General features: G+C 34.5%; 1 protein-coding gene across 2 annotated transcripts in view; it reads right to left on the reverse strand.

Annotated features, from left to right (window-relative positions):
* LOC114327514 (ubiquitin carboxyl-terminal hydrolase 16) overlaps nt 1-23,409 on the reverse strand; it is a 109,433-nt gene that overhangs the window by 28,073 nt on the left and 57,951 nt on the right. Inside the window, exons 7-8 of one of the 2 annotated variants that reach the window (XM_050655735.1) lie at nt 13,572-13,849; nt 10,928-10,970 (exon numbers count right to left, since the gene is read on the reverse strand). In XM_050655735.1, coding sequence (XP_050511692.1) covers nt 10,928-10,970; nt 13,572-13,849 — 321 coding nt within the window. Of the gene's footprint in view, nt 1-10,786; nt 10,971-13,571; nt 13,850-23,409 lie in introns of both variants that reach the window. The other variant, XM_050655734.1, reaches the window with a different exon arrangement.

Genomic DNA, 23,409 nt, shown 5'->3' on the forward strand with positions numbered 1-23,409 from the left:
CTAGATATTCTTTCCACGTTCTAATTTTACTCTGTTTGTCTAAGATGATGTTTCCGTCAGAATCAGTTAGATTTCCTCTCTGTCTCCGTCTTAGTCCACCTGTGAGTTCTTTTCACCTATTTACATTGTGACTATCGTACTTTGACTGTAGAGTCTCAATTTCTTGGCATCTCTCCATTGCTTTTTTTTTCTTTCGCTTCTCTAATTTTCCTTCTTATTGATATATTGATTGTTTTATATGTGTCGGGGTCATTTTATATGTGTCGGGTCTACTATTTCGGTCATCTGTTTGATCATTTATTCTTCGTTCGATTCGTCTCTAATTGCAGTCACTTGCTCGTTTAACGTGGCTTGGACCCTCATCTTCGTGTCAGGGTCTTTTAGCATACGTAGGTCGTATGATTGTGATTTCTTTTTCTGCACTATTTTGAGTTTGACGCGAAATACTCCCACCAGTGGAACGTGGTCCCTCTCCAAGTCTGCTCCAGGATAAGTCTTGACAGATGTAAAGCTGTTTCGGAATCTTTTGTTTACTAAAATGTAATCTATTTGATTTTTAATAATTCTCCCGGGTTTGTCTTGAGGGGATTTCCATGTGTGCAGCTTTCGAGATGGTAATTGGAAAAATGTGTTGGTGACAACGAGTTCTGAGTCTTCTGCGAATTTTTCTAGGAGGTCTCCTTTGTCGTTTCTGACTCCAAGTCTATGTGCGCCGATGTACTGCGTCTTATCTTCAGCTCCAGTCTTGGAATTAAAGTCACTCATAATGATAAGAACTTCCTGTCGTGGAATTTTCTGTATAATTCTGTTGATGTTCTCATAAAACTCAATAGCTTCTTCCTCTTCTTTGTCTGCCGGGGGAGCATAAACTTGGATAATATTTATATTGACGGGGTTGGCTTGTACTTGTAGTACAAGCCAACTTGTAGTTTAAGGGCTGTTTTGGCCATCGTTCTTTTTTCATTCGCATTACATGCCCGTACCGTAAAAGTTGTTTGGATTCTATTGTATCTCTTGCTTCCCGTACTTCTCATTTCTTCATTTGGGATGTGATCAAGTCGGGATATCAGTCACGCTATTCTTAGATAGTCCATTTCTACTACTTCTAGTTTTTTTCTTCACTTTCATAGTCATTTGCCAACACTCAAACCCTACGTCAAAATCGTTTCAACAGACTTGATCGCAAACTAATTTTAGAAGTGGCTGCGCAACCTGAGAGAATGGTATGGATGTACATCAAATGAACTTTTCAGAGCAGCCGTCTCCTTAAGTCTGAATAGCTACGATGATCGCCGACCTCCGTCGCGGAGATGGCACTTGAAGAAGAAGAAAGCAATGAGTTTATTGTTGTACTACATTTCGGCCCTGTTGTATTTTCTACGGAAAATACAACAGGGCTACAACTATTTCTGTTCCGGTTCGATGTTCTTTCCTTCGCTATAACTGTTCCTAAATAGGTATTTACTTTCTTTGCATTCTTTATATCTCTAATCGAGAGTTTTTGGTATCTTTCTTCATCCTTTATTCTAATATATTCCGTTCTGTTAATGTTGATGGTAAGTCCTCAATTTTCGAACTCTTCGGTTAATTTTCGTATCATATAAACCATGTCTTCCTCATCGTTTGCAATCTTGATCGTATGGGAAGAAAAGATTATTGTTATGTACTTGTTCCCAAATTCTATTCCTAGCTACGTGCATTTTCTCCTCCAGTTATTTAATGCTTCCTGAAGATAGATTTTGAATAGTTATGAATAAAAAACATCCTTGTCTCAAGCCTTTTGTGTCAGGAAATCCGTCTGAAATTCTTCATTGTATGTACGTGTTCGCTATAGCGGTGATGTATGCATTACTTAGGCATGCCTTCGTCAATATTTCAAAAAATCTTTTTAAGGGTACTGTATCATAGGCCTTCTCTAAGTAAACGAACACTAAATGAGTGGGAAAATTTCTGGCTGTTATTTTCTCTATAATTTGTTGAAGTATTATGAACACAAGATCTGCGAGCACGGAACCCATCATAATCATCATCATCCAGCTTCTTCTCTGGTTCACTGCAATGATCTACTTATTTGGTTTAATCTCCTGTTCCTTTGTGTTCTTTTCTGAGGTTTCCTATAAACTTCCATGTTTCAGATACTCGTGTTAAACACTGACACATAAAACATTATGAACATTATTAATTTAGGCCTATAGAATCAAAACCTGCTAGATCCATTTTATGAAATTTTTCAGGAAAGTAAAAAAACATTAAAAATGTAAATTTTTCAAAGAGTATTCGGCATTTCTTAATCAAAGTGACATCAATAAATGATAAAATGGCTGATTTCAGCAGAAAACTTATGTCTGTAGATAATTAGATACTTGAACTTTGAAACTGTGTAAAAAAGGGAAAACAAAAAATATAGGATTTAGCAGGTTTTGATTATGATGGGCTCAATTTAGGATTTACTGTTCAGAAAATATATTGGTGGCAGACTTTAGGCACAAACTGTACATATTTTGTTAATGCATCAACAACTCTGTACATAATTTTAATAAAAATGTACACTCCTGGCCAAAAAAATCGGGACACCTTACAAATGGGTCCTTTTTGATTTCTCGAATCTTCTAAATCTGTTGTCCGATTTTAGTGATTTTTTTAATATGTTATAGCCTTATTCTCTAAGAATATCGATGTGGTAATAGTGTTGCCGAACAGGCAAATGTCATTGTATAACGGCTGAAACAATAATATTGTGTTTTTTCCTGAAAGTTCGTAACACCCTGTGGAATATTCAAGCATTTAAAAAATATTGAAATTAAAACTCAATTGTAGCCTTAGCCTTTCTTAACATTCTGCTTTTTGACTCATTCACTTATGTTGGATAATGAAAAAGTTAGGTACTTTGACAACTAGCCATGTTCTTCATCAATACAGGGTGTTTCTAAATAAGTGAGACAAACTTTAAGGGTTAATTCTGCATGAAAAAATAATGTTTGCTTTATAAACATATGTCCGCAAATGCTTCGTTTCTGAGATACGGGATGTTGAATTTTTTCTTACAAACTGACGATTTATTTATTGCTCTAAAACTGGTTGAGATATGCACATGAAATTTGGCAGGTTTTAAGAAGTAGTTATTTCACATTTTTTGACATACAACTAAAAATTTTATATTCACCATTGGCGTGCATACAGGTAATATGACCAAGTAATATGACCCGTATGCACGCAAATGGTGAATATAAAATACATAATTGTATGTCAAAAAATGCGCAATAACTGCCTCTTAAAACCCACCAAATTTTATTTGCATATCTCAACCGGTTTTAGAGCAATAAATAAATCGTCAGTGTGTAAGAAAAATTCAACATTCTGTATCTCGGAAACGAAGCATTTGCAGACATACGTTTATAAATCAAACGGTCATTATTTTTTCATGCAGAATTACCCCTTAAAGTTTGTCGTACTTATTTAGAAACACCATGTATTGATGAAGAACATGGCTAGTTGTCAAAGTACCTAACTTTTTCATTATCCAACATAAGTGAATGAGTCAAAAAGCAGAATGTTAAGAAAGGCTAAGGCTACAATTGAGTTTTAATTTCAATATTTTTTAAATGCTAGAATATTCCACAGGGTGTTACGAACTTTCAGAAAAAAACACAGTGTTATTGTTACACCCGGTATACAATGACATTTACCTGGTCAGCAACACTATTACTACATCTATATTCTTAGAGAATAAGGCTATAACATATTAAATAAATCGGACAACAGGTTAGGAGATTGGAGAAATCAAAAATGGCCCATTTTTAAGGTGTTGTGATTTTTTTGGCCGGGAGTGTATATGATAAATGTATTTCAATGTAAAATTATTTTTAAAATCTACAAAACCTACTTACAAATCTATATTTTGCCACAAAACATAAAAATTGACCCACAAAACCTAATTATCATGAGGTAATAGTGTCGAACTCATAAAACAAGTTTATTAATGCTATTTATAATAGACATGCATATTAAACTGATGCAAAATCGATAAATAAGAACTAAAACTATGAGCGCAAAGTTCTCAAAATTAACCATATTCATCAGACACACTTTGCTCTCTTACATATTATTCAATTCCATACTTCATCTCAGATTATGACTTACGTAATTTGTTGTGATTTTTTCTCCTGTTTCATTATTAAATTGTTAAACACAGCACATAATTTTTTTAAAACGCACAATAATTAATGGTAGAAAGCACAATAAAACAAGCTAAGTTAAGTACATGAAGAACAGTGTATATTTCAAAAATCTGACGATTTGAGCAGGGCGTAAGGAAATGGGCGAGTCACAAAGTTTCACAAAAAAGCGAACATTTCGCGAAATGAACATCGGATAGAAAAACTGAAAAATGTGTGTTCAATATTTTTCAAAAATCTATCGAATGATACCAAACACGACCCCCCACGGAGGTGGGGCGGGGGGTTACTTTACAATCTTAAATAGGAACCCCCATTTTTTATTGCAGATTTGGATTCCTTACGTAAAAATAAGTAAATTTTATTCGAGACATTTTTCGAATTATGTATAGATGGCGCTATAATCGGAAAAAACGATTTTTGGAAACGGAAAATTGAATTAAAAAAATAGAAAATCCCCACTAAAATGGAAAACTTTTTTTGGTTTTAGGACGTAATCTTCACAACCCAATAGGTCCCCATGACGCTTTAGTAACTTCAAATTTAGCATCCAAGCCTCTCCTATTATAACCTCTTAGCAGTAGCACTATAGCCAAAATTATTATAAGTAATTACTATAATATTTTTAGTATTTCGTAAAGATTGGCATGAAATTGGAGACGGCAATGGTGCTTTCATCAGCAGGTGTGGCTACGGTAGTTTCAAATGTCGTTGATGATTATTGATTGACTACAAGGAAGTATCTATTTTTTAGGTAGGAGTCCTTATCGAATGCCTGGGATATGTTTAAATATTCTGAAATTGTCTGAAGACTAATTGGTCTATATGAGATGATATGGTCTAAATATAGATGGGAAGAATATATAAAAGAGCTATTTGAAGACGACGAAATAATGGAGACAATAGAACCAAGAGGTAGAAATGGATCTACAATTACCAAAGGGGAAATTGATATACAGGGTATCCAAGACTAATTTACCCACGCTATATCTCTTAAGTCTGTTTTAGACTATAACATAAAATGATATAAGAAAATGGTATAACAAAAACTTACATGAAATGATTGTGTACAATATTAATACAAGAAGTTGTGTGTATTACATTGTCACATTTTGGTATCAAAATATGTTATGTGATTCTGCGCATTACATGCTAAAAAAACTACTTTTTTATATTTTTGTGACGGTACATGTACAAAACATGTATTGTTAACCTCAATTTTCTTCTTCTTATTTTCTTTTAAGAATATTTTAACCTCATTTTTCTCAACATTTAACTGGTTAGTTTTATCTTTGATATTTTATATTACAAAGATATATTTTATATGATGGATAAGAAAACTATTATTATCAGCTGCTTCCATTGCAACATTTCTTAAAAGAAGAGTTAACCTTAAAAGAACCAATGTGACAGTATAACGAAAATAACCTAACTGCGCATGCCTGTGTACTAAAAATTGTTATCAAATAGGACATGTTCTAATTTGTATAACATTTTCTGTTAACAGATTTTGTTTCCTGTTTTACATTATGACAAAACTTAGTATACCATTTTCTTATATAATTTTATGTTATAGTCTAAAACAGACTTTAAACGAATAGAGATTTTCGAATGGGACAAAAGGTAATATATTCTACTTGTAATACACTTTAATATGGCGTACAAAAAAAATCATCCCCTAAATAATCATCCCTTAGCTACAACCCCTAACTTTAATTTTTTTAATAGCACCCTGTATATTTTTTTATAGTTTTGGATGTGGTCTTCTATCGTCTATTCAACACATTTTTTGAAAATAAAATCGGTTCGTAAATAACCAAGAAAATATCAGTTTAGTTTTGTTAATTATGTGTCCCAGACTAATTTATCAAGGCTATATTTCATAAACGAATAAGAGATTTTCGAATGGGACAAAAACTGATCTATTACATTTGTAATACACTTTAATATGACGTAGAAAAAAATCCCCTAAATATTCATCCCTTAGTTACAACCCCTAACTTTATTTTTTTTACATAGCACCCTGTAAGTTAGGGATGAATTTTTTCTACGCCTTATGAAAGTGTATTACAAATGGAATAGATCAGTTTTTGTGCCATTCGAAAATCTCTATTTGTTTAAGAAATATAACCTGGATAAATTAGTCTGGGACACACAATTTAACAAAAATAAACTGATAGTTTCTAGATTATTTACGAACCGATTTTATTTTCAAAAAATGTGTTGAATAGACGATAAAAGACCACATCCAAAACTATAAAAAAATATACAGGGTGCTATTAAAAAAAATTAAAGTTAGGTGTTGTAACTAAGGGATGATTATTTAGGGGATGATTTTTTTGTACGCCATATAAAGTGTATTACAAGTAGAATATATCACCTTTTGTCCCATTCGAAAATCTCTATTCGTTATATAAGAGATATAGCGTGGGTAAATTAGTCTGGGACACCCTGTATATATTTAAAAAAAACCTTTTTACCACATAGTGGCGTAAGGCCTATCTGCCTCAGGAAATTGATAAAAGTACTAAAACGTACAAAAAATGATAAATCCATGGGACCGGATGAAATACCTAAAGAAATTTTAAGATTCCTAGAGAACCTCATGGATATACTAGTAGAAGTATTCAACGAAACTTACTATACCGAGGAAATAACGAAAGAATAGCTAATATAGTCGGTTCGTTAAACTCAGACACAATTGGCTAGTGATTTTAGTAAGTAATTTTGCCAATTTATAGTAATAGAACCGGGACCAGATTTCTTTGGGTTCAGTTTTCTGTTAATGCTTTTTGAATTGTCTATTTTTAAAAAATTTAATCAGTAGTTCAAGGTCATACACGATTTCCAAAATGTGAATTTCGATGCCATCCTCAGGGTTCAGATGAAGACGGTTGAAAAACTCTGGCCAAGTGGCTAACCCTGAATTTGTTTTAGCCAAATTCCCGTCTTTTACCAATTGGAGGATTGGAAGATAAAAATAAGAATACCAATCGAATTTATATGATTATGTCGTAGAGAAGAAGTGTAAGTTAAGTTATGCGATTGAATCAAATGAAATATTACTAGACTGAACGTATACAGGGTGTTTCATTAATAATTGTCCATATAGTAACTGGAGAAACCTTAGCACAAAATACGAAGATTTAACCTAAAACACTTAAATAAAATGTGGTTCCTTACTGAGTTACAGGGTGTTTGATCTAAAAATTTAAACACTATTTTTTCACAGCATTTTAAAACTATTCGACGTATCCTTTTCATACTTATCAGAACGTGCGACTACTAGACACCCTACTAAATTGTGACAAACAAACGTTTCTAGCTACTACCAGAGGCGTACGGCAGGGGATGGTGAATAGTTGACCCTTCTCAAATTCTACGCCAATGGAGGAATTACTATTTTTGTGCCATTTTTAGATTCTCCAATACTTTCTACGTAAATAATATACTCTTCATTGGTAACGATAAAGTCATTAGTTTTCGAGATATTTGAAGTTAAATATGAAACGGCACAGTTATTTTGATTAATTTATGATATTATGCTTCATATGATTAAAATTTAAAAATTATTTGTACCCAGTACCTTAAAACTATTTGGCGTATTCTTATCATACTTGGCAGAAAGTGTAGGTGCTGTACACCCTACTAAATTAAGATAAATAAACGTTTCTAGCTACTACCAGAGGCGTACGACAGGGGATAGTGTCTGGTTGACCCTTCCCAAATTCTACGCCACTGACAAAATTGCTATTTTAGTGTAATTTTTTGATTTTGCAATACTTTTTATGTAAATAATGTACTCTTTATTCGTAACGATAAAATGATTAGTTTTCGAGATATTTGAAATTAAAAATGAAGCGACACAATACACTGATCAAAATAACCGTGTCGATTCATTCTTAACTTCAAAGATCTCGAAAACTAAGGACTTTATCGTTACGAATGAAGAGTATATTATTTTCATAGAAAGTATTGGAGAATCCAAAAATTGAACTAAAAAAGCGATTTCGCCAGTGGCGTAGAATTTGGAAAGGGTTAACCATTCACTTCCCCCGTCGTGCGCCTCTGGTAATAGCCAGAAACGTTTGTGTAACATAATTTAGTAGTTTGTACAGTACCTACACTTCCTGCCAAGTATGAAACATATACGTCGAATAGTTTTAAAATTCTGAGCAAAAATAGTTTTTAAATTTTTAGATAAAATACCCTGCAACTCAGTAAGGAACCACATTTTATTCAAGTGTTTTAGGTTAAATCTTCGTATTTTGTGCTAAGGTTTCTCCAGTTACTATATAGACAATTATTAATGAAACACCCTGTATACCCAGACTCACTTTCTGATTTCCTCATATGTTATATAAAGGCCATCACATGTGCAGAAAGCAACATACTGTAATCGTGTTGTTTGTTACAATTTAGTAAATAAACATATAATAATAATAAAGCAAAAGAAGCAGTTACTAATATTTTAGAATTCTTAGTGACTACTCAAGGGTTACATTCTTTTTTATTGTTTATCTATCTATTTTAAAACCAATATTAGATACATCACAGAAGTTCTGTTCTGCTGCAAATTGTCTATTTCTTCTCTCCATTATAATGCTAGTCTTCCTCTCCCTCTTGTGTCTCATGGAACATAGTTTAAGGACTGTTTTGGTCATCGTTCGTCTTTCATTCGCATTACATGCCTGTATTATAAAAATTGATTGGATTATATTGTATCTACAATATTGTAAATTCTTTCTGTTCTTCATCTTATTTCTTCATTTGGTATATGATCAAGTCTGGATATCTGACACGCTTTTCTTCGATAGTTCATTTGTACCACTTCCAGTTTTTCTCCTCTTTCATCGTCATTTACCAATATTCAGATCCGTACGTTAAAACTGGTTTTACAGCCGACTTGTAGATTAATCCTAGGAGACCAAAGTAATGAGTTTATTGTTTGTACCACATTTCTGACCTATTGTATTTTCTGCTGCATGTGCCGTTACGACAGTCCTTCCTTCGCTATCACTGTTACTAAATCTTTAAATTCTTCGCATTTTTCGTTATATCTTTAATCGATAGTTGGGGGTCTCTTTCTTCATCCTTTATTCTAAGATATTCCGTTTTGTTACGAATTTCTCTCTGGCTCTTCCATTTGATTTCCTGCAGTGCCAATATTTCAACTTCGTATTTTTCGAGTTCTTCTGCCATACTTATCATAGCTCCTACCTTTAAGAGACATAATGACAATGAAAATAATATCGTAATAGACAACTATACTATTGAACGTGTGGCTTCTTGGCACAAAAATCAATCAAAAGAATTCCGTAAAGATTGATGACATTGAAATTATAAGACAAAAGAACCAAAATTACTATCTACATTGATTAGACCCGTAGTAACCTATGGTTGCAAAACCTGGGTACTGACGAAAAAAAAAAGAAGCTCAAGACATTCGAGAGAAAGATACTGAGAAAAGTATATGGTGCTCTGTGCAAGAGGAAGACAGCACATGGAGAATCAGGAGAAACGACGAGGTTAATGAATTGAATGAAGGTTATGATACTGTAAGATTTGTGAAAAGTCAAAGACTGTCACGGCTGGGACATGTCCAGAGAAGAAGATGCAAAAACACAAAAACAACAAAGAAAATATTACAATGGAAGCCGGTAGGAAGGCGAAAAAAAGGAAGGCCTAGAACGAGATGGTTGGATGACATGGAAGGCGACCTGAAAATCATGAATGTAAGACAATGAAAGAGAAACGTACAAGAGAGATCTGAATGGAAGGACATAGTCAGACAGGCAAAGACCATCCAGGTTTATGATGCCAAAAAGGAAGAAGATTCCGTTCTGTTAATGTTGATGGTGAGTCTTCAATTTTCGCATTCTTCGGTTCGAAAAATAAAAGCCATGTCTTCCTCATCGTTTTGCCATAATCACTTAATCATCTGCGAAGAAAATATTTGTTATGTACTTGTTCCTCTGTTGTATTCTCATCCCTGTGCATTTTCTCCTTTAGTTGTTTAATGCTTCTATAGATTTGATAGAGTTGCAGATAAAGAACATCCTTGCTTCAAGCCTTTTGTCACAGGAAATGAGTCTGTCGTTGTATTCTCCATTTTAACGGCACTTTTTGCATGTATGCACATGTTCGCTATAGCGTTGATGTATGTATTATTTAGGCCTGCCTTCGTCAATATATTAAACAATCGTTTTAAGGGTACTGTATCATAGGCCTTCCTAAGTTAACGAACACTAAATGAGTCAGTACATTTCTGGCTGTTTTTCTGTCGATATTTTATTGAAGTACAAATATATTGTCAACACAAGATCCGCCAGCACGATATCAAAAAATATCAATCGACGATTTTACATTTCTTTTGTCTCCTTTTTACGGATAGAGCTTATAAACGTCAAGCTCCAAGCGCCAAGAAATATTTACATGCTTTTTGCGGGTAAATCTATTATTAATGGAGTAGAAAAGGTATTACGGATGTATACGATTTAGCCATACAATTTATGAAATAAATAATATGAAAGTAAATTAAATGTGTCAAAATGATAAGTTGATATTAAATTAATATCTGAATCTGATCTAAATAGTCTACTAAACTCTACCTTTTCGTCCTCCGGGACGGGACCGCAAGCACCCTCCATATTACTATCTTCATCTTGATCAAAAAGCTTTTTCTGATTATCAGCATTTACTAAACTAAGTTTTTCTAGGTCAACTTTTAGATCCGCGTTCTTATTACTTACAAATGCTAGTCTTGACTCTGGTCGCTCGAACTCCTCCACAATCCTAGAAAAGAAACGGAAATTTGTGTTATAAAGTCTATGCATGCAAAAAATACATTTAAACCGAGCTGGAAGAAGATAAAGGGGAATATAAAAGGCTACGACGATTGGCAAAAACACCATAAGACAATCAAAAACAAAGATGTGGGAAGAGTTTGGAGAAGAATTACAAGAAAACTATGTAACAAATAATAGAAGCTTTTGGACAACAGACATATGGACAAAGGAAAACATAAAGAAATAACACCAGTAAGGGATACAACAAACCAAATCCAGACAAATTCCGAACAGATAGCGAAAGTATGAAAAGAATACTACAAAAATAAATTCAGAAATGAAACAATAAACGGTAGAAATGAAAAATATCAAGATAACAAAAACAAAGAATTAGAGCAAATAAGTAGAGAAGAAGTAAAACAGGAAGTATTAAACATAAAAACAGGTAAAGCTGGAGGGGATGACGACATAGACCCGGAAATGGTCAAGTACATGAAAGAAGAAGGGATAAACTGGGAGAAGAGGCTAAGAAAAGAGGTAGAAAAAGAACTGGGAACTGGGAAGTAGCGTTTAGACCAGAAAGGATAACAATTACATCATTAGAAACATAATAGAAAGAAGTATTGATTCGGGGGGAAAGCTAACTACCCTCATCCCCAACTCTGGTTTCCGGCTCTGGGGATTTTACTTAGTAATGTCATGGTCTACTTATTTCCCAATTTTGGTCCACTATCTCAATCACGAACGTCGCAAAAAACCCTTTATATTTTTTATATTCACCCCTACCCCCACCCCTTTGTCGGCCACGCAGCGTTCCGCCCCTAGAGATGTTACTTAGTTACGTCATGACCTACTTATTCCCAAATTTTGGTGAACTATCTAGATCATGAGCGTCATAAAAAAAATAATAAAATCCGCGACTTTGACCCCTTAAAACTACCCTCGGCCCCAACTCTGGTTTCCGGCCGTTGGTGAAAGTCATGTACACAACTAATTCAACATATCCCCGTATAGTTTTTCCATATTACTTATCACGCACAAAATCCGCTTCTATCTCTCCGACTATTATAAAAATGCTATGGACATAATGGACACAGGAAATAGAGAAATTAAAATAAACATCGAGAATAGTAAAATAATGGTCATCAACGAATAGGAAGAAAATGAAATAAATTCAAAAATAGTCAACTGGAAATAGTTACCGCATATGTTTATGTTGGAACTATAATTAACAATGATGGAAAAATAGACCTTGAAGAAACAAAACAAACAAACAAACTGTACTACGCACTAGCGCCAGTTCTGAGGAAAAACCATTGTACCAAGAAGTAAAAATGAAAATATATAATACAATTGTGATACCGACGATACTATATACGAGTGAAAATTGGACTTTGCAGAAAAAGCATAGTAGCAGGGTAAACGCAATGGTAATGAAACATCTACGAGCTATAGCCAGAAAGACGAAATGGGATAGAATAAGAAATGAGGTAATAAGAGGGATAACCAAATAGGAATCAATAACGAACAAAATAATAAAGATACAATTAAATTGGTATGGACATCTGACGAGAATGAAACCTAGTAGACTAACGAGAAAAATTTACGAAACAAGAAATATATCACAAAAAAGAAAAAACGCAGACCGAGAAAAAATGGACACATAAAATAATAGATGCGGGAAACATTAAACAGGAAACGCTTGAAGAAATGAAGATAATAGCACAAGACGGAAAAGAATGGAAGAGATGGGTGAATATGTAGCTAAACTAAACCCAAGCCCCGGTTTAGTTAAGCTACGGAAGGGGAGAAAAAAGAAAGAAAAGTTATAAAGTTAGCACAAGACGGAAAAGAATGGAAGAGATGGGTGAATATGTAGCTAAACTAAACCCAAGCCCCGGTTTAGTTAAGCTACGGAAGGGGAGAAAAAAGAAAGAAAAGTTATAAAGTCAATAAATACTTTTACAGGGTGGTGATCCAAGAAATGAACATAGACGAAAGCTCATTCTCTCAACTCAGCGAATGTTGAATACTCACATATATAAATAATCTCATAATTCATAAATAACCCATCTGAAATTATAGCCATCTTAGACAAATATGCGAATCTTCTGCAAAAATTGCGAAAAATTATGTCAGCATAATAACTCATTCAATTTAAATTTTGTAAAATATCTAAAATATATATTTTACTAAACAGACTTCCCAAACTGACAATACTGTGGGTATCATCAAACCGTAGGACGCAGGGATGGGTCTTGGGAAGATAGGATGGCTACAGCAATACGTGTTACTAGATCTAAGAGATGGTCAAGAAAGAGAGAATAATAGAAACCATTGGAAGTTTATTGCTACTTGGTAAAGTCGACTTCATTTTCTTTATAAAGAGACGCTTAATGTATTTGACCATCATCGGTACTCACTTAAGGGACTGCAGATGTTGGGATACAATAAGCGCCTCTTTGTAAAGACAATGAAATCGATTTACAATGAAGTCGACTTTACCAAGAACAAGACATTTACTCAACACACACACTACACATTACACCTATACCATTAAAAAAAATTAAACTGTATGAATACCTTTCGATCAAATCAAGTTACTTACTCATCATTGGGACTATTGCGTCCACAAATAGGACTCGAACTACTGCAGGTATCCAATGGGGTCTCGCTAGAAACAGGACTATTTTCGGGACTTCCCGGTGTTACACTCAGCATTCCAACCGTCGGACTCGGTACTCCGCTGTCATCTACTCGCATCTCCGGTGAAACTCCACGGTTGTTTGAATCTGGACTGCTATTGTCGATTTTATCTGAATTATAACCTGATTCAGTCCCTTTGGGAATGTATTCATGTGGAGCTGCTTTGGAAGTTGAAGCCTCCTAATAATTTAAACAAAATATTTAAAAATTTATAGTACAAGATAATGAAGATCCGCGATAGTCAGAAACATAATAAAATTATAACTAGACGAAAAGAGATATATGTACAGATGTATACAAAATTAAGGAGAACATATTTATCAATTACATGTAATTTATCTCAACTTCGCTACACGCAGTTAACAAAAGGTTTTCAAAGAATTATAAACTTGCGTGTTTAGAAATCCGCCCACTTAAAAATTTGGTCATTTTTAATGTCTCGTATTTCCTAAATCTGTTGGCCGATTTAAGTGATTTTTTTAACATGTTATAGCCTGATTCTTTAACAATACCGCTGTAATAATATTGTTGCTAAACATGTAAATTTTCATTGTATACCGGGTGTATGAATCAAACTGTGTTTTTTCTCAAAGTTTGCAGCGCCCTGTGGAATATTCTATCATTTATAAAATACTGAAATTAAAGCCAACTATAGCCTCAGGTTTTCTTAACATTCTGTTTTTTATTCATTTGTTAATGTTGTATAATAAAAAAGTTAGGTACTTTAACAACTAGACATGTTCTTCATCAATACACGGTGTTTTTAAATAAGTATGGCAAACTTTAAGGGGTAATTCTGCTTGAAAAAATAATAACGGTTTGCTTTATAAACGTATGTCCGCAAATGTTTCGTTTACGTGATACGGGATGTTGAATTTTTGAGATCCAGTTTTTGTCAAACCAGTTAAGATATGCAAATGAAATTTGATAGGTTTTGAAAGATAGTTATTGAAGATTTTTGACATACAATTAAGAATTTTATATTCACCATTAGCGTGCATACGGGTAATATGATCGGTTATATTACCCGTATGCGTGCCAATGGTGACTATTAACTTCTTAATTGTATGTCAAAAAATGAGCAATAACTACGTCTTAGAACCCACCAAATTCCATTTGCATATCTCAACTGGTTTTAGAGCATTAAATAAATCGCCAGTTTGTAAGAAAAAATTCAACATGACGTATCTCGGAAACGAAACATTTGCGGACATACGTTTATAAAGCAAACTGTCATTATTTTTTCATGCAGAATTACCTCTTAAAGTTTGTCATAGTTATTTAAAAACACCGTGTATTGATGAAGAACATGTCTATATTAAAGTACCTAACTTTTTTATTAGGCAATATAAACGAATGAATCAAAAAACAGAATGTTAAGAAAACTTGAGGCTATAGTTGCGTTTTAAGGCTGTTTTATCGGTGCACCAAAACCTAGGGACAGTGTTTTCTCTGTTATTTACCGACAGAATGTCTCGAAATTTGGACACGTTGTTCGAAATTATGTTGTCTTTAAAATGATGGTTTTACTTTTTTTATTTTTTTGAAAATTCTGTTGAAAAATTAGATTATAATGTTTAACGTTCTATTATAACCAAACTTTTTACTCCCATCACTTGAAAGAGTTTTTTTTTCTGTAATCGTTGATTTTTTTTTCACCTTTCTGTGTCCAGTAATAATCGAGAAAAGCGTGTTCCAACTTTGAAGAAAATTTGCTAAAAATATTGAAATCTAATAATGAAACGAGTTACGCAGCATTGGCGCTTAGTTTCATCGTTATCGCCTTCGTAACGACAAATCTCATGAACGTACGGTCAGTCGGTCAGTTCGCTTGAATTATTAGAATCCATTTCCAGTTATTCATTCTTGTATTTTCTTCATCAACTTGCTTAGTGTTTACAGTTTACAGTATTCTTAGTTATTTTGAAAACATTAAACTTATTTAGTTTACGGGTATTTTAAGTACATAATATATTATTAGTTTAGTGGTATAAGTTACAAGTTCTTTAGTTTACGCGTATTTTTAAGTATTACATTAGTTTAGGGATATAAGTTGACAAGATAAGAAATGAGTCCCAGGGTGTTTTAAAATAAGACAGAAAATTATACTATTATCCACGATTTGTGTTTTATTCATCAATTGGATACTTTTTTTATGTAACTGCAACCTATAAATATATTAAAATAATGTATATGTTACCGGTCAAACCCGATTTCGGGACAAACTAGTTTGGCCTAGGCCAAACTACTTTGTCCTCACCGCCTAGGATAAACTAGTATGACCTAGGTCAAACTAGTTTATCATATCACGCGTAGGCCAAACTAGTTTATCCTGATATAAATAAACACACTTCAGGCCAAACTAGTTTAGCCTAGGCCAAACTAGTTTATCCTGATATAATAAAGATTCACACTTCAGGATAAACTAGTACGGCCTTCTTCTTATTCTTCTTCTAGTGCCTATCCGTTTCGGATATTGGCGATCATCATGGCAATCTCTACTTTTCTCACTGCTGCTCTGAAAAGACTTTTAGTGGTTGTGTTGAACCACGTACGTAGATTTTTCAGCAAGGTGTTAAATGAAAGCTTATAATCCAAGGATGGTACTAAAAGTTAGGAATTTGACCTAGGCTGTCTGTCTGTCGGTCTGTCCGACCGCGAATATAACTGCTTCGTCACTATACCAGGTAGAATGACAAATGAGGTGTCAAATGAAAGCTTATAATCCAAGGATGGTACTACAAGTGACAAAATTGACCTATGCTGTCTGTCTGTCGGTCCGTCCGACCGCGAATATAACTGCTCTGTCACTATACCAGGTAGAATGAAAAATGAGGTGTCAAATAAAAGCTTATAATCCAAGAATGTTACTAAAGCCCAAACTAGTTTGGCCTGAAGTGAGCGTCTAGAACCGGAAGTCCTAGAACAAAGGACCCCGCAGAAACTTTATGGGAAATGGCTCTCTGTCAAATGCTCTGAAACTTAGGATTGTGGTAATTCTTGATGTGTAGAGCAAAAGACTCCATGGACGCGTAGCTCCAAAAAATCATAGTTCTAAGATATAAGCCTCTGAAGATATAGGTATAGAGAGGACGTTTGAGTTGGAATAAATTCATTTTCTCGAGAATGGGCGACTCTGGAGATAAATTACGAATCAGGTCAATTTTTATTTTTAAATTATAATTTTTGGCATATATATCATACTAGTGACGTCATCCATCTGGGCGTGATGACGCAATCGATGATATTTTTAAATAGGAATAGGGGTCGTTTAAAAAATGTTTATTTGATAAATAAATATTGTTTTTTTGCTTAAATTCAATATTAAAGCTGCCACCCACCGACCTCTTAGCAGTTTGGACATTTAATTTAAGCGAAAGGCAATGTTTATTTTTCAAATTAACATTTTTTTCTGTTTTCTGACAGCAGTAAAATGTATTTCGAAATAAATAAATTATATACATTCTTCTTTTTGTCTCAATTAATTTAATTAAAAAAAAGTTTTGGCCACCCTGTATAAATAATTATGTTAATGTTTACATTAGTGAATAGAGAATTAAATTACCTTTCAAATGAGCTATCACACGACCCCTATTCCTATTTAAAAAAATCACCGATTGCGTCATCACGCCCAGATAGATGACGTCACTAGTATGATATATACGCCAAAAAATTATTATTTAAAAATAAAAATCGAGCTGATTCGTAATTTATCTCCAGAGTCCCCCATTCTCGAGAAAATGAATTTATTTCAACTCAAACGTCCTCACTGTACCTATAACTTCAGAGGCTTATATATCAGAACTATAATTTTTTGGAGCTACGCGCCCATGAAGTCTTTTGTTCTACATATCAAGGACTACCAGAATCCAAAGTATCAGAGCATTTGACAGAGAGCCATTTCCCATAAGGTTTCTGCGGGGTCCTTTCTCACCTTTAGTACCAGCCTTGGATTCTAAGCTTTCATTTGACACCTCATTTGTCATTATATCTGGTATATTGACGGAAGAATTACATTCGCGATCGGACGGAAAGACGGACAGACAGCCTCGCTAAGATTTCTTACCTTTAATAACATCTTCGGATTAAAAGCATTTATTTGACACCTCATTTTTCATTCTACCTGGTATAGTGACGGAGCAGTTATTTTCGCGGTCGGACGGACCGACGGACAGACAGCCTAGCTCAAATTTCTCACCTTTGGTACCATCCTTGGATTATAAGCTTTCATTTGACACCTTATTTGTCATTCTACCTAGTATAGTGACGGAGCAGTTATATTCGCGGTCGGACGGACCGACGGACAGACAGCCTAGGTCAAATTTCTCACTTTTAGTACCATCCTTGGATTATAAAGGACGTAATTTGGGAATTCCCCGCATGTAAAAGTCCTTACATGTTCGTCAAATTACTTTCGACTCGGCTAAATTAGTGTAGGCTAGGCCGTACTAGGCGAAGGATTTCCTGGCTGAAAAATCTACGTACGTGGTTCAACACAACCACTACAAATCTTTTCAGAGCAGCAGTGTGAAAAGTAGAGATTGCCATGATGGCCGCCAACATCCGAAACGGATAGGCACTACAAGTAGAAGAAGGCCGTACTAGTTTATCCTGAAGTGTGAATCTTTATTATATCAGGATAAACTAGTTTGACCTAGGCCAAACTATGTGACAAAAATGTGATAATTCTTTTTAAAATACTATCCACGATAAAATCAATGTAACAAGGTATTCCCGACAAAACTAATTTGAATGGAGAATAATGCATTTTGTTGTCATTAAAATACTTGTCCGCCGGCGCCACTGAGTAAAGACCGAATTGTCGGTCGCACTCCCTACTTCCAATCAATTTCAAGTAGGGAATCACGTGTGTCTGACGTAAGCAGTCTACGAAAGTAAGTGATACGCCCACTTAACATTGCAATGTGCTTCAACTGATAAAACAGCCTTAAATTCAGTATTTTATAAATGCTAAAATATTCCACAGGGTGATGCGGACTTAGAGAAAAAGACACAATTTGATTCGTACACCCGGTATACAAGGAAAATTTACCTGTTTAGCAACAATATTATTACAGCGGTATTGTTCAAGAATGAAGCTATAACATATTAAAAAATCACTTAATCGGCCAACAGTTTTAGAAAATACGAAAATCAAAAATTTTTCTATGTACGCAAGTTTATTATAAAAATCAAATACTTAAGCGGACTACTGTATTCTGAATTATTTTCATGCAAAGGCCACTGAAAGACGTTGGTACAATGTTGCCAAAGGTCAAAACTATTCTTTTTTTTTTTATTGGAAATTGTGTTCGAATGAAATTAAGTTCTAAAATGCTAATCTATTATAGTAGGTAATAATTTATTTTCATAAAAAAATAGAAACTATACAAAATAATAAATAAACATCAACTTCTTAAAAAAAATAAGAAACATAATATTAGAACTAAACAAAAAAACAAAAAATGTGTGCTACTATAGTGTGCGATCTACCGTCGCTTTTCTACTACATATAACTTGTTATCTACCGAGGGATGTGGTTTATAAGCTGTATTATGTTACAATGCCGACAAAAATAATCTTTACAAAGTGAATAAAACGCATAAATCATAAGGATTATTATTTTAATTTTACAAATTAATACTTAATAATAATAATTTAATTTTTCATATCAATTTGCTATTTTATTTGGGTTTATTTGGGTAATACGCCAATTTTTTGGCTTATTCCAAACTAAAATAGTAAATTGATATGACAAAGTGTTCATTTGTAAAATTAAAACAATAATTCTTATGACTTAACCGTTTTATTCACTTTGTAAAGATTGTTTTTGCTGGTAATGTATCCATGTGCGGTTTGCGGCTATTCACCAAAATCTTTTCTCATAAGGGATTACACACAATAATGAAAGTCACCTTTGCAGGCAAAATGTTTATTGCTAAGTACTAATAAACATTTATACTACTACCATTTAGGAATATACAATAAATTTTATGTAAATTTAGTTTCTCTACTATTATTCAAATAACACCGTAATATTTTCCCAGGGGATGCGCAAGTATCAACTCCTCTTTTCAAATAAAATGGCTTGGTAGAGTTACAAATTAGTTAAGTCTTGTCTACCAACAACACAATATCTGGAACAAGAATAAATATTTTTTCTACAAGAGTTTCCTTGCTTTTCATTATTTTGTGCATATCCTTCAGGTAGATCGCACCCTCGAGGTAGATCGCATACTACAGTAGCGCAGTATGCGCTCTACCTCGAGTATGCGATCTACCTGTGCATATACTCTATTATAGTGTACAGTGTACCTATCGCAATCTGAAAATTCCTAAAGGATTTTCGCAAGTTAAGAAATGCAAATAACTCTTTATATTAAAAAAAATATATTTATGCACAAGTAATAAATATTTGGAGGAAAATAAATGTAAAGTGAAAGAAGACTAATAATTTACAAAAAAATGCACCCCAGTTATTTACAAAAAAAATTCTCTGATGTTTGGGATAGAGGGCTAAGTCAGAATTTCACAATAATAATGTTTTGATTCCCTGTGGGAGTTTTTGTTTTGATTTCCTGTGGGAGTTTTTTGTCAGTTCTTCTATCAGGCGCGGCCCCCTGCGAATGGGGGATGCTTTCTGGGTATTCGTAGCGCCAATACCCAGAGAGTAGCAGGGATACTTGCCGTGGAACAAAAACTGACCCCTGGCAGTAGGTATAAAATGCACACCCATTAATATGGAGAATTCTGATTTATGTTTAGGATCGCTGCCTGGGGATCGCCAGGGCACGTCTGGAGCCGGCGCTGGACGTGACAGCATGCGGGACGTCGGTGGCAGGGTGTTGAGGAGGCGGGCCCCTGTCATACAATCAGCTACAGCCCAACCACAACCACAAGCGAGCCAAACAACAACAAGAGCTTCACCCGCCGAAGGTGCTGCGCTGGATCATCAGCCGGCGCTCACTCAAGCGGGACGACCGAGGCAGCGCATGAAATGGACTGTGTCCATTAATGAAAACATTTTGCGCTTCTATTACGAGGTGACAAACCTCGGTCAAGAAACAATCGGCTACCGACAACAGCTGTATGCCGAATTTTGCAGGACGTACCCAGATATTCAAGTATTGGAGCAAAGAGTATCAGATCAATACCGGGTAATCATAAGGAACAACCTTATCCCAGAGACTAGACGCAATTCGATCAAAAGCGAAGTCGAACGGGAGATTAATAACCAAGAACAAGTTTTAGATCAAGTCCCTAATGAAATCCTCGATGAGCAGACTCCTGAGATTCCCATGCCAGAAACTCAACCTGATAATACATAGCAGGAAAACAACGAGTTGCGCGATAGTCTAGTAAACGAAATGACACGTGCCATACAAGAGTTTAATGGAACAAACCCACTTAGCAGACCACCGCTACCACGAATAAACTCTTGTAAGAAACTAGGTGCGCTGTTACAAATTGTGAACACTGAAGTCCTACCCAACTATGTCGTAGAAGCTCACACGTTGGAATATTTGCATATGCTAATCTACTGTGCAGCAACAGCAATTGCTAATGTAATGGGCGTTAAGATCAGAACACGACGGGTTACTAATAACGAAAGAACTGAAACAGAATTGCACTCTGGGAAAAAAGACTGCTCGGAAAGATCGAATTATTAGGGATATTGGTATAGTCACAGAATACATACGAGGTATAACAAGTAGAAAAGTCATCAGAAGAGCTGAAAAAATAATGCTGACTACCGCAAGACACTCAAGATATGATCCAGAAAACAACACAGCCCATCAGTGTCTGGATACATTAAAACAAAAGCTCTCCGTTTATTCAGGACGACTAAGGAGGTACAAAGTTAGTAACAACCGCAAAAGCGACAATGCTCTTTTTGAAAGTTCTGAAAAGGCGTTTTATCGAAAACTCAATTCCACTGTAGAACGTGTCGATAAGACTTACCCAAGCCAAGAAGAAATTCATGAGTTTTGGGGAAATCAACTTTCCACGCCAGCTGCTCTTAACAACAATGCTGGATGGATAGAAGATACGACACAGAACTGCCAACACTACATTACCACCCTTTACGAACCCTTCACTACTGAAGAAGTCTCAAATGCCATCAAAGAGCTTCATAACTGGAAGTCTCCTGGTCCAGACGGAGTTCAAAACTTTTGGCTCAAGAAGTTTTGGAGTGTTCATGAATGCTTATCAACACTAATTAATCATGTTATTTCTAATCCGCAGGATATACCATCATTCCTAACTCAGGGAACGACTTATTTAATTCCGAAGGATCAAAATAACACCCAAGATCCAGCCAAATACCGCCCAATTACTTGTCTTCCAACTTTGTATAAATTGGTCACATCCTGTGTAGCCCGGCGTATCTACCAACACTGTGCTCTGAACAATATCATAGAGCCTCAACGGAAAGGATGCGCTAAGGGTTCCATGGGGTGCAAAGAACAACAAAAAGAGGAATCTTTTTACTGCCTTCATTGATTACAAGAAGGCCTTTGATTCAGTGCCACATGAATGGCTTATAGATATATTGAGAATATATAAAGTCGATGATAATATAGTGACCTTTTTAGAGCATATCGCACCCTCAGTGCAAGACTGCAGTAAGTCAAAATAAGTAAGTTTCGAGATAAAGACGGTTTTGTTTATTTTCGTGCCAATATCAGTGAAATAAGACACAAGTTTTAAGAAACTTGTGTCTTACACAGTCCTGTTAACATTACTTAAGTCCTGTTAACATTTGATTATGATTTTGCATGCTTTTCAGCCTATATTACATTAACCAAAAATAGAAATTTAAATAAAATAATATTAATGCAAAAAAAATTAGGAATTTCAAAGTTACAACACTTTTGCACGGAAAAAATTGTTAATCACTACACATTTAGTATTAAAATTTCAAAGTTACAACAGTTTTGCACGGAGAAAATTGTAAAAAGTGTAGACACATTTACTTTTACAGTAAAACGAGTGTTACCGGCCACCTGTACTAACGGCCAGTTTAAAAATTCCCCAAACCAATTATGTATATCTAGACTACAAAAACTGGCAATGCCGGCTACCTTTCTATATCGGCCAATAGTTCTTTTATTTTTAGTGGCCGTTGCTGACAGGTTTTACCGTAGTTGTTGTCCTCTTCTCGTACATCATCTTGTGCCAAAATATTTTTATAAAAACTATGGTGGGCTTCTGGTATCATACCCGAATGGCTTAAGTATACCAAATCTTTCTTTTTGGCCATTTGAATTTTTGGCTGTATTTTGGCAAGTTTTCTGAGAAGAGATATTTTTGACCTCTCAGTATTGTCAATACACAAGTTTTAAGATAACTGTTTTTCCTTTCATGAGAAAAAATATTTTTGGTCGTAAATAATTAGTCTTAATTTATGTGGTTTTAATCCAATATCTAACAAATAAACGGTCAAACCACATCGCACACATCTTATGGAAAATAAATATAATATCACATAAAGGACATAAAATTTACATGAATAGATTGGTCTCGAAAATCTTTGTTTATTGTCTAAGCCGTTAATGGATTACGTAGACGCGCTGTATATTAAAATTAAACACCACAGATATAGATATTTAAATAACAAATATCTTACTTTTTTCATTGCTTGTTATTGCTTGTTATCGAATCCGTTGCAATGTTCCGTGCAAAACTGTTGTAACTCTGTTACATTAGAGTTACAACAGTTTTGCACGGAACTTATG

The sequence above is a fragment of the Diabrotica virgifera genome, chromosome 7 (assembly GCF_917563875.1).
Source record: "Diabrotica virgifera virgifera chromosome 7, PGI_DIABVI_V3a".
Classification (NCBI taxonomy): Eukaryota; Metazoa; Arthropoda; class Insecta; order Coleoptera; family Chrysomelidae; genus Diabrotica; species Diabrotica virgifera.